Below are 12,527 nucleotides of genomic sequence, written 5' to 3' on the forward strand. Positions count from 1 at the left end.
TTAGAATCAGAATCTCAACCAAAAATAAGCTTCTGTTTTAAAATCAGCAATGGAATCAGAATCAACATCAACACTGGAATTAGAATATGCCTCTTTAGCATAAGAATCAGCATCAGAATCAGCTTCTGAATCAGCAAAAGCATTAGCATTAGAATCAACATTAGCTTTTGAATCCGCATCAGAATCAGCTTTGGAATCAGCATAAGCATTAGCATTAAAGTAAACCATAGATTCTGAATCAGCATCAGAATCAACTATTGAATCAGCAAAAACATTAGCAAAAGCATCAGCATCAGAATCAAAATTAGCATCAGCTTCTAAATTAGCATAAGCATGAGAATCAACATTTAAATCAGCATCAGAATCAGCTTCTGATCAGCAAAATCCTTAGAATAAGCATCAGAATCATCTTCTGAATCAGCAAAAGTATTAACAGCAAAAATGAGCATAAGCTTCTGAATCAGCATCTGAATCAGCATAATCAATAGAATCAGCATCAGCTCTTGAATCAGCATAAGCATTAGCTTTAGAAAAAGCATGGGAATCAACATTTGAATCAGGAAAAACAGAATCAGAAACAGCATTAACAGGAATCAGAGTTAGCAATAGCATTAGCATCAGAACCAGCTTCACAATCAAACTCTGAATTAGCATCAGCATAATCATTAGCATTAGAATCAACATGAGAATCAGAATTAGCAAAAAAACAGAAACAGCAGCAAAATCAGCATCAGATTCAGCTTCTGAATCAGCAAAACCATTACAATTAGCATTAACTTTCGAATCAGAATCAGCTTCTGAATCAGCATAAGCATTAAAATCAGCATCAGAATTAGCATCAGCTCCTGAATCAGTAAAAGCCTTAGCTTCTATCAGAATCAGCATAAACAAAGGAATCAGAATCAGCATTAGCTTTACAATCAGAATTAGAATCAGAATCTCAATAACAATAAGCTTCTGTTTCAAAATCAGCAATGGAATCAGAATCAGCATTAACACAGGAATCAGAATTAGCAATAGCATTAGCATCAGAACTAGCTTCACAATCAAAATCAGAATTAGCATCAGCATAATCATTAGCATTAGAATCAACATGAGAATCAGAATTAGCAAAAAACAGAAACAGCAGCAAAATCAGCATCAGATTCAGCTTCTGATCAGCAAAAGTATTAACAGCAAAATGAGCATAAGCTTCTGAATCAGCATCAGCTCTTGAAGCAGCATAAGCATTAGCTTTAGAAACAGCATATGAATCAAAATTTGAATCAGGAAAAACAGAATCAGAATCAGCATTAACACATTAATCAGAATTAGCAATAGCATTAGCATCAGAACCAGCTACACAATCAAAATCAGAATTAGCATCAGCTTCTGAATCAGCATAAGCATTAGCATTAGAATCAACATTAGCTTTAGAATCCGCATCAGAATCAGCTTCTCAGCAAAAGCATTAGCATTAGTCTCAGCCTCAGAATCAAAATTAGCATTAGCTCATTATTAAATTATTAACTTGCCTGATATTTTAAGAATGTGCAGGGTAAAGCTGGCTCTTGTCTGGTCATCTCACCATTACCACACTTTCTATAGTCCAGTCTTCTGGGGTTAATTAATCCGCAGCCAATCAGCCACTCAAGTGAACACGCTTGAGGTCCTCCACAGCACATGAGCCCTCCTCATGAAGTAAATAAGACAGCGCAGATTTGGGATTTGGACACGGTCACTTCTAACAAACGTAATAGAGTCCGACATTGCAGTAACGCCCGTTGAGAATTTAAATTTCGCGCTCTTCAGATGACGTGCAGGCAGGCTCACCAGCTCCAGTAGAAAACATACAGTTTAGCTTCTTAATCATCCAGGGGTGTCCAAACTCGGTCCTGTAGGTCTGGTGTGGTGTGCTGCTGAGTCTAACAAAAGTTTAGCTACAGCTTGCTTCAACTCACCTGCCAGGAAGTTTATCTAGAAGCTTGATTGGCTGGTTCAGGTGTTTTTGATTAGGGTTGGAGCTAAAGACACCAAAGTCTCCAGGACCGAGTTTGGACTGTAAACTGAGGTGTTATGCTTTGTAAATCCCAGTAACAAAAGCATCTTTAATAAATTAAACATATCTCATGACTTTATTTCACTTAGCTATACAGTAATGGCTAACAATGTCTTCATAAACATAAATATTGCAACATCTATTACAATCCAAATGTTACACATAAATGTAGGCTAAATACTGTATATGTTAAATAAACATATTAATGTTTAGAAATGAACTGTTTTCCGTATTTTGTGATTCATGTTTTTATTATTTTTTTAATTAATAATGCTTTTGGATTGCATTTTAAAATCTTAATATTTCTTCTGACAACTTTTAACCTTAAAAAGGTGTAAAAAGTGACTTATATGAACGTGTTTAAGAGTTTACAGTGCTATATTGTCTGGGTTGCAGTTGTATATTGCCCTGAACAACATTATATTTATCTGCCAGTACATTTTCCGTTATTTTACAGACTTATTTCTCTAAATATTATATATTATATTGTTTGTAGGTTTACAGTGCACAATATAAATGAATTGATGACTGAAAGGAATCAGTTGTTTTACTGAATTACTTCATCTCTCATAATTTCTGTTCTAGTATTATTGACTTTTGTTTCACAATCTTAGATTTAAAAAAAAATAAAAATACAAAAAACCCTTGACAAGGAACTGAATTGTGTCATCCTAAGAGTTCAAATGTTTATATTTATAAATTACATCTGTTAATTGAGAGGAAACAGCTCAATAATTCTGCTAAAGAACCATGGTTCAGTGGTTTTACTTCACGGGCTGTAGTAAATCTATGCTCATTTTGTAGTTACTGTGGTTTTTACTTCAAATGTCTTAGTAAAAGTACTTCATTTTAAGGTTACTGTGGTTTCGCTACAAAAAAAATTTAATAAAAAAAACACATTTTTGTATGGATCAGCTTCAGCTGAGAATGAATGAATGAATGAATGAGCTTCAGCATTCACATTATAATCTGAATTAGATAAACAAACAGAAAGAAATAGCGAAATATACAATAAATGAATGAATGAATATGATATCATAGCAAAATATTTTCCAAGACAACCTGACAGTGACCATTTCTCAATAATCTGCCACTGACTGTGTATGTGAATGTGTGAGTGTGTGTGTGTGTGTGTTTGTGAATGGCAGAAGGGCACAGCTGTGCTGCAGTGACGCAGTGAATGAGTTCTGCTGAACACACTGCTGGCTCAGATGTTTCTCTATCGATCTTGTCCCGTGACCTTGTCTGTCCTGCAGGTGTTAAATTCAGCTCTGCTCCTCAAATCTGATGTTTTTTTGGCCCGTGTGTGTGTGTGTGTGTGTGTGTTTTAGAGAAAGCTGCAGATCCAGAGGTGTTCAAATCTGCAGGACAAACACTGGAAAATAACAGAAGCAACATTTATAGCTTTATGATTATTTCTGTGAATGGGATTATTTTTGTGTTATTCTTCAATGATAGGGGAAAATGAATGAATAAAGTAATGAATAAATAGATAAAAATATATTAATATCATGCAAATATATTTATATATAAATATATAAATTAATATATAAATGTTAATATGTAAATATGATTATTTCTGTGTTTTGATTTTGCAACTTCAATGATAAGAATAAATCAATAATTAAATAAATAAATAAATAAATAAATACATTTCTGTAAATGGGTTATATGTACAAGAACTTTTAATTTTCAGTCATGCCATTACATTTGCCATGTTTAAGTCTAGTTTCTTCAAAAATCAATAATCTTTAAAATGATCTTCTAAATTACAACATTGATGCTGTGAAAATTAAAATAGCCTTTCTCTGGAAGTTTATCATTTCCCAGAGATGGGTTGTGGTTGGAAGGGTATCCGCTGCGTAAAAACTTGCTGGATAAGTTGGCGGTTCATTCCGCTGTGGCGACCCTGGACTAATAAAGGGACTAAGCCGACAAGAAAATAAATGAATGAATGAATGAACGGAAGTTTATCATTGGCTGAAAACACTACACTGTAAAAATGCTAGGATCTACACAATCAATTTGTGTTGGGGAAAACTTGAATGAATTCATTTAACTTATTAGTTTTTTGTATTTAAAATTTAAGTTGATTGAACATGAAACAATTTAAAATTAGTAGTAGTTTAAACAAACAGCAAACACTTTTTTTGAGTGTAGCTGTGCATATACCCCATTTGCTTTAAGTTCCTCTTTACATTTTAACATTACAAAGACCAAAATATGACTGCAAAATAATGATTTAGAGCTAACTTTATGTCTCCTAATTCTGTTATTGATCTTGAGTTGCATTTAAATCTAATAGAAATTAAACATATTTCAGAAAGAGATGAACAGTAAGACGTCAACAGCCTGTGAGAGCAGAGCACGGGACGGTGTTGGTGATTTTGATGATGAATGTCGCCCTCTTCTGGGTGAAAATACTTTAGTGATGTATAATAAACACTAGCGTTTCTCTCTAAAGTCTATTACACTGTATATAGTGCGCATACTGTAGTATTAACTATAGTGCACTGAAAACCTTTAATATTTTACATATAATTGTACATATAATATAATTGCCATTTATGTTAGTTTTTACATTAAACGGGGGTGTATTGGGGTAAAATACACCCTATAGTTGTAGAAAGATTCAGTATTGGGTCATTTGTTTATATTACTATAGTTGTTGCGTTTCCATAGCAACAGTAGAATCACCACAACAGATCAATTACTATAGTTGTTGTGTTTCCATAGCAACTGTAGAATCACCACAACAGGTCAATTAGTTGTGTTACCATCGCAACTATAGAATAACCACAACAGATCACTTACTATAGTTGTTGTGTTACCATAGCAACTGTAGAACCACCACAACAGATCAATTACTATAGTTGTGTTGCCATAGCAACTGTAGAATCACCACAACAGCTCAGTTACTATAGTTGTTGTGTTACCATAGCAACTGTAGAATCACCACAGCAGATGAATCCAAGTACTCTACCGCAGTATGGTTTAAAAACACTACAGTATTATGTTTACATGTGGGTTCTGTAAAACTGAGTCAACTCTGTTTTGTCGTGTAATGCCTATTAAATTCTGTAACTTTTAGAAGGGAATGTTTTTATGAAAGGAAACACCATATTTGTGCAAATATGACATATCTCATTCAGGCGGTGTAACCATTACAGCTCGATTGTTTACACAATGGTGAGAAAATGAACAGGATGCAGGATTTACTGTAACAGGAAAGAACTAAAACTGTGCGTCAGTCAGAGCAATTTGGGAGTGAACAAACTTTATTTAAAAAAAATATATAGTAATAATAATAATAATAATATATATATATATATATATATATATATATATATATATATATATATATATATATATATATATATATTAGATATACATATCTACTTTCCCATTATATACTAAACAATTTTATTAAATATCACAGTTGTTGCAAATTATGTGTTCATTTTCTTTATTGTAAACTGTTTTTTTTATTTTGTATAAAATGGGAAAGGCAAAGGTATCTTTGATTCATCATCATCATCATCTTTCTTTTTTGCTATTGTTATAAATATCATTAATATTAATTATTTATTATTATTATTATTATTATTATTATTATTAATATTATTATTATTATTATAATTATTATTAGAAATTATTTAAATAACATCCTGGCCATTAATCATAAAGTTCATAAATCTCTTTAAACAGTTGTTTACAATAAAGAAAATTAAGACACATAATTTGCATCAACTGTGATATTTAATAAAATATTTTAGTGTATAATGGGAAAAGACAAATGTATTGCAATAGGAACAATTCAATGTGTGTATCTGAAGCATCAAATGCTCTTAATTGTTCTATTTAGTATTTATATAGCACTTTTTTGCAACTTTAATGAAATGAAGGAAAGGAAAAATGAAGCAATCCAAAGCAAATCCTTTTTATTTAATGTCACATTTAAACTGACCAATCAATGTTTTAGCTTTTTCACATACTATTGCAATATCTTGTAAGTAATAAATAACAAATACATTTTAAATCAATTATACCAAGTAGCAATAGTAATATCAAAGCTAAATTAGAGCATGAGTTAATAAATACATATGTTTATATCATGCAAATAAAAATGTTTAACAATAAAACAATAGAAAACATTTAAAAACAATAACGTTTTCTGTTCAATTAATTCATACATTTAAATAAACATATAAATAAATAAATATCCGTATGCTATATAAATATATGTTGAAATATACTGGAGATTTTTAGATTTTCAGTTTCTATTGCAACAAAATTCAGATTTAAATTATTTAAAAAGATCATTTACAATAATACCTCTACAACCCTGTTACTTTTAAAACTGTAAACTCGGTTTGTTCTTGTCCAACGTCCAAACCAGACCTTTTCTTTAAATCGGTGAGAATAAAATCGCAAAAAAGTACGTCATTTAAGACGTCAGCGTGTAGTCCTCATAGTTCAGGAAGAACTACATATCCCAGCTTGCCTTCGTCCATCGACCACATCCCGGGAGAGAGGGGGTCGGCATCGAACCTGTGTTTACTTCCGGATTTCCTGTATATGGCAGAGCTTGAAAACAGCCAGTCCGGTTGCCCTACAAGCTGAGAGCGAGAGCCCCGGTCCCAGTACCGAACCGACAGCGAGCCCAGTGCAGCGCGATGCTCTGCTGAGCGGACAGCCGCCATTCCCCGGCGAGCAGCGGCGCGGAGATTAGCGCAGATTTACGCCAGAAACTCTCCTTCGCCAAACGTCAAAGTCAATGCGGTGCTCGACCGGAGCGCTGGAGCTCATCCACCGGCCCCGCCGCCCGCTCTCCGCCGTCAGACACTAACGCGCTTACCGTTCGCCGAGCTCCAGAACCAGGGATTAGTCGCCGCAGAAAGCCGCGGAGCCGCACTGCTAGCTCGGGCTACCCGGAGGACAAGCGGCCACCGCAGCCCCGCTTCCCGTCATCATGGAGTGGTTCATGTGAGTATATTTGCGTTAATTATTACACCGCTGAGCCTTTTAACCAACACAAACCACAAAATATGCCCCTAACCGAGCCCGTATCCCACCTCGTTAGCAGTGTGTAGTCATAATATAAAGTGGGACCCTTTAAGATCATACTTACCTTAATGAGGTTAAAATATTTCACCCTAAATTCACAGTAACATTAAATTACTGGCTGATCATTGCACTACTTTTATAGTAATGTGACTTACTGTATGCACATTCTCAGTAAGAACTATAGTTACATTATATTCATCATGGAGTGTTTAATATGAGTATATTTTGGGTTCATTATTATACAGCTGACCCTTTTAACCAACCCAAACCACAAAATCTGTCCCTAGCCGTACCCATGTCCAACCCCGTTAGCAGATGCTTAATATGAATAGTGGGACCCTTTAAAATCATAGCTAGATTAATGAGTGTAACATATTCACTGCATTAGTTCCACAGTAAGGTGGCCTACTGTATGTGACTTCTCAGTTAGAGGTAGTTGCATTATTTTCAGAGGAAGTCATCATGGAGTGCTTCATGTGAGTATATTTGCTTTAATTATTACACCGCTGAGCCTTTAACCAACACAAACCACAGTATCTGTCCCTAACTGAGCCCTTATCCCATCTTGTTAGCAGTACATAGTCATGATATAAAGTAGGACCCTTTAAGATCACACCTTCGCTAATGAGTGTAAAATATTTCACCCTAAATGTACAGTATTAATAAATTGCAGGCTGATAATTGCACTACTTTCACAGTAAGGTGGCCTACCGTATGTACATTATCAGTAAGAGCCATAGTTAGATTATTTGCATTACGGAGTGGTTCTTGTGAGTACATTTTGCAATTATTTTTTACACTGCTGACTCTTTTAATCAACCCCAACCACAGAATCTGTCCATGACCATACACATGTCCCACCTTGTTAGCAGACTCTTAATAAAAACCCTTAAAATCATAGCTAGATTAGCAAGTGTAACATATATTCACTGCATTAGTTCCACAGTAAGGTGGCCTACTGTATGTGACTTCTCAGTTAGAGGTAGTTGCATAATTTTCAGGGGAAGTCATCATGGAGTGCTTCATGTGAGTATATTTGCTTTAATTATTACACCGCTGACCTTTTTAAGGGCGAAGCAGTGGCGCAGTAGGTAGTGCTGTCGCCTCACAGCAAGATGGTTGATGGGTCGCTGGTTCGAACCTTGGCTTAGTTGGTGTTTCTGTGTGGAGTTTGCATGTTCTCCCTGTGGGTTTCCTCCGGGTGCTCCGGTTTCCCCCACAGTCCAAAGACATGTGGTACAGGTGAATTGGGTAGGCTAAATTGTCCGTAGTGTATTAGTGTGTGTGTGAATGTGTATGTGTATGTTTCCCAGAGATGGGTTGCGGCTGAAAGGGCATCTGCTGCGTAAAAACGTGCTGGATAAGTTGGCGGTTCGTTCCGCTGTGGCGACCCCGGATTAATAAAGGGACTAAGCCGACAAGAAAATGAACTCAGGCGTAGTGTGGACGGATGGCGTAACCGTAGTAAAACTTATGCGTTTTCAAACTAAAATGCATTAGTGTAAACGGGGCCTTATACTTCTGCACGCCGTCTCTGTTGGTCTGCATTAACACGTCCAAACGCTAGTTGGCAGTGAGATGTTAATGTGTCTCTGTGTCGAGTTTCTCCGTTGGTGTTTTGTTCTTTCTGAACGCTTCCTGAATGTACAAGTGGCTCAAACTCGCTCATCCTGAGCAGGCTCGGCCCTAACCAATTTGGCGCCCTTGGCAAGATTTCAGGTGGCGACCCCCCGTCACATCACAGTAAATTCCACTGCTAGTGTACAGTTATAAGAAACTAACCAGCTTTTTGATCGACTACTACAAGCTGGGAAAATGTCAGATAAATATGCCAATGCAATTAACATTATTGCTGAATAGATCTAATATTTACACATTTGCTTGAGGAAGGAATGATGGAGTAGTTACATTAATATTACTATTTTCCAAAACATCTATGTCCTTCTATAACATTAGCTGACGTTAAACTAACAGATAGCACTATAGCTATTTAATGATTAGCAATGTCATGTCATATCTAGGGTTGTAACGGTATGAATTTTTTACGGTATGATAATCGTCTAAAACAATACCACGGTTTGACGGTTTCGCGGTATACGGTATGTTACAAATGTTACAAAATAATAGAACAGTGAAGCAAATTTGACTTTCCAAATAATATATTTTCAGTTACAATAAACAACACCACTTACAATGAACAAATAAAAAAATAAGAAAAGAATAAATAATGTGTCAAAGTCCAAATAAACATGGTGCAAATCCTAAGTAAAAAGTAGATATAAATATTTACTATACTATAAATAGTTACATAACGAAACTAGATTCAATATGGAACATCCTTAGGTTTTATGTGCCAGCATGGATATGGTTGTCTGTGGATATGGATTTGGATGTGGTTTTCTGCAATGCAGACAAACAGCTGCACCTTCATTTGCGACTTTTGAAAACAGCAAGAGCAGCAGTTCGTCTTTGCTGTGTCACTGTTTTGTCATGTTTCTGTGCTGCTGTGGATGCAAAAGTACTTAGTATGAGAATTATTTCATGCAAAACTTTTTTTTTGCGTTTTATTTAGCCGCGCATAAATGTATGCCTATCTCTCATTCCGTGTTATTCAAAAAGCTCAGTGTTGGTCCACAAACAAAAGCGAAACCTATACTTATTGGTTGTGATATAGCGAGTTTGAACCAATCTGGGCATGGAAGAGGGACTATGCATCAATGTATCATGTCTGGTTTGTCCGGAGACACAGTGACGAGCGTTTCTTTGTCAAATCAGCGTTGTCAAATTTTGATGACGTAACCGCACTGATTCCCGGAGCCTCTGAAAGTCCGCGAAAAAAAAAAGAAAAAGACAGCTGTGAAACATAACCAGCTTTGTCTTTTTGTAGGAAACACACTTTAGATCTTTTTAGGGTAAGAGGTTTTTGAGTTGTTGCCATTTATCACTGAATGTGTGTCAGGAATATTGAAAACAAAACCAACTTACCCCCGCTCATTTCTGGCGCCCTTTGGATGTACAGCGCCCTTAGCATTTGCCTATACTGCCTATGCCACGGGCCGGCCCTGATTTTGAGGCAGGAACCAGTGGACGTGCAACAACTTTAACTATGAGGTAAACACGAAACAAAACTTTCCATCCGGAGCTCCTTCACGGGACTCCACACTTGTAAACAATCGCTCCATCGGGCTCGCGCCACTCGCGCAGCTCTCGGTCCCACCCAGACTCGTCAGCGCTACCAAACCGACCAATCACAGAGCTTGTGCTATGTGACGTGCAGTTACATTATTTGAGAGGTGCACATCAGCGACGGCCATGGCGTAGGGCTATGCGCCGATACGTAGGCTCCACCGTAGCATACGCATGCGCTTGATGCAGAAGTATAAATCAGCCTTTACAGTGTGCTCAGCCTGCCGGTTTGTCCATTCACACACATTTTTATCATCACATGATCTCTTATCACAAAATCACATGACCTTTAATGCGCATGCTGGAGTTTGTGCGGTAAAAGTGTTTCCATCCTAGTTCTTACAGAATATTATACTATCAACTGTGAAGTTGCACCATATGGCTGTAATTTCACAGTAATTTAATGTAACTAAATCACAGTAAAATCATGGTAATTTGCCGTGAATTCATATACAGTACTATCCTGTAAAAGTAATGCAATTATTAGCCAGTAATTTACTGTGAATCTAAGGTCAATCTTTTACCGTGTAACCATGCCCATATCCCACCTCGTTAGCAGAATGTAATAATTAAAGACGGCTGATGTAAAGTGCAATCCTTTTAAAATCATGCTCAATCACTAGGTAGGGTAAAAATACAAATCTTGTAAGGTTAATTTTAAATTAAGCGCAAGTACCCAGTCATTGTTTAAATATTAGTTAATAATTATAGTGCTTAATCTAATGATCAATTTATGTGTATTTAGTGACTAAACTACACTTGGCAACTCACAAAGGTAAACTGCTGTGTGTCACACATGCCCAAATATTGCACGCTCTGTCAGAGCTATTAATAAGAGCGGATGTGTTGTGACGTCAGCTTCCTGGACTCTACACGCCTGTAAAACATGTTTAGACTCAGTAGAATTCACAGTAACTATGAGTAATAATAAAGCATGCATGAACTGATCGCATGTCTGATTCATGCACACTGGAAAATCTTGGTTTGCTTTTCTAAAAGAAAAAAACAAATCTAAAAATATGACCAGACTAAACTGCTGGATTACGTTTTTAATTTATTTATTTACTTCATCCTCTTTGTTGTTGCTTCCAAGCTAATTTAACCAATCAGATGAATCCTTACTATCTTTAGCCCCGCCTCCCCAGTAGTTGCTGTTCTGCTATTGGCTAGAAGGCCAACGCAGAGCTGAACACTAATGTGTCAAGATGCCAATCAGAGTCAGAATATCTGCGCAGGTTTTCACTCACTCATGCTGTTTTACAGACTAACTGTTTGCAGGGTTTTTAGTCTGAATTAGATCTGGAAAATATATTTGATTTGATATTAATGAAAATAGCATTTATGAAGGGAAATGTTGTTATAGCGTAAGAAATATCATTATTGCAATAACAGCAGTAAGTATGGCATATCTCTTATCCCTGATAGATTATGAAAGTGTTGCATTGCATTGATTATTGTGCTGGTTTTTGACCTGCAAAACCTTCCTGGAGGATCCCAACCTTCACCTGCAGAGAGACATCTGTGAGGTGTCAAATAGCTATGGCTTGTTTTGCTATGTGTGCTGACCTCACAGCAACCAAAAAAAAAGAGCTTATAAGCAACTCTTGCATCGCATTGGTCTCAGATGGACTCAGTCTTACAACACTATTGACCCTTGCTGAATTATGCCACTTTAATAGTGCTGCTGCGATGGAAGAGGAAATTATAAGTCAGCGATGTTTGTTGTTGTTGTTGTTTGCAGTGGTTCTTGATCAGCTCTGTGGTTTCTATAAGATCATTTCTATTAATGTTTGTATGTGAGGGTGAAAAAAAGGCCCTCTTTCCCCCTTTTCCTCTTTTTTTTTACAATAATTCAAACCCCAATACCCAAAACTTACCCTAGACAGGCTTAGGGAAAAAATACTGATTAAATAATTATCCTTTAAACTAATTAGTTAATTAAAAAAATAATAATACTAGATAAATAATATTTTTTTACCTTTAAATATATATATTTAAATAAATAAATAAATAAATAAATAAATAAATAAATATATATATATATATATATATATATATATATATATATATGTATATATATATATATTAATAATTTTTCATTTTTATTTTATTAATTAATTAACTTGTATATTATATTATTTTAAAATTATTTTCATAAATAATTTTTATTTATGCATTTATTTTAATAGATTTGTTTAATTATTTTTTGTTTAATTTTAATTTCTTTTTAAATTAT

The 12,527-nt window shown here is 35.5% G+C and overlaps 1 protein-coding gene and 1 long non-coding RNA gene across 3 annotated transcripts in view; one reads left to right on the forward strand and one right to left on the reverse strand.

The window, feature by feature from the left end:
- The window catches only part of LOC141378690 (uncharacterized), a 15,938-nt gene extending 14,015 nt beyond the window's left edge, over positions 1-1,923 (reverse strand). Inside the window, exon 1 of the long non-coding RNA XR_012393901.1 lies at positions 1,515-1,923. This is a non-coding gene — a long non-coding RNA (uncharacterized lncRNA). The remainder of the gene's footprint in view (positions 1-1,514) is intronic.
- Positions 1,924-6,585: 4,662 nt separating this feature from the next.
- The window catches only part of mob2b (MOB kinase activator 2b), a 68,989-nt gene continuing 63,047 nt past the window's right edge, over positions 6,586-12,527 (forward strand). Inside the window, exon 1 of one of the 2 annotated variants that reach the window (XR_011007166.2) lies at positions 6,586-7,024. Coding sequence is in view for 1 of the 2 variants with exons in the window: in NM_001045317.1 (NP_001038782.1) it covers positions 7,011-7,024 (14 nt within the window). In the remaining variant the exon portion in view is untranslated. The remainder of the gene's footprint in view (positions 7,025-12,527) is intronic. The other variant, NM_001045317.1, reaches the window with a different exon arrangement.

Source organism: Danio rerio, chromosome 18, assembly GCF_049306965.1.
Source record: "Danio rerio strain Tuebingen ecotype United States chromosome 18, GRCz12tu, whole genome shotgun sequence".
Taxonomy (NCBI): domain Eukaryota; kingdom Metazoa; phylum Chordata; class Actinopteri; order Cypriniformes; family Danionidae; genus Danio; species Danio rerio.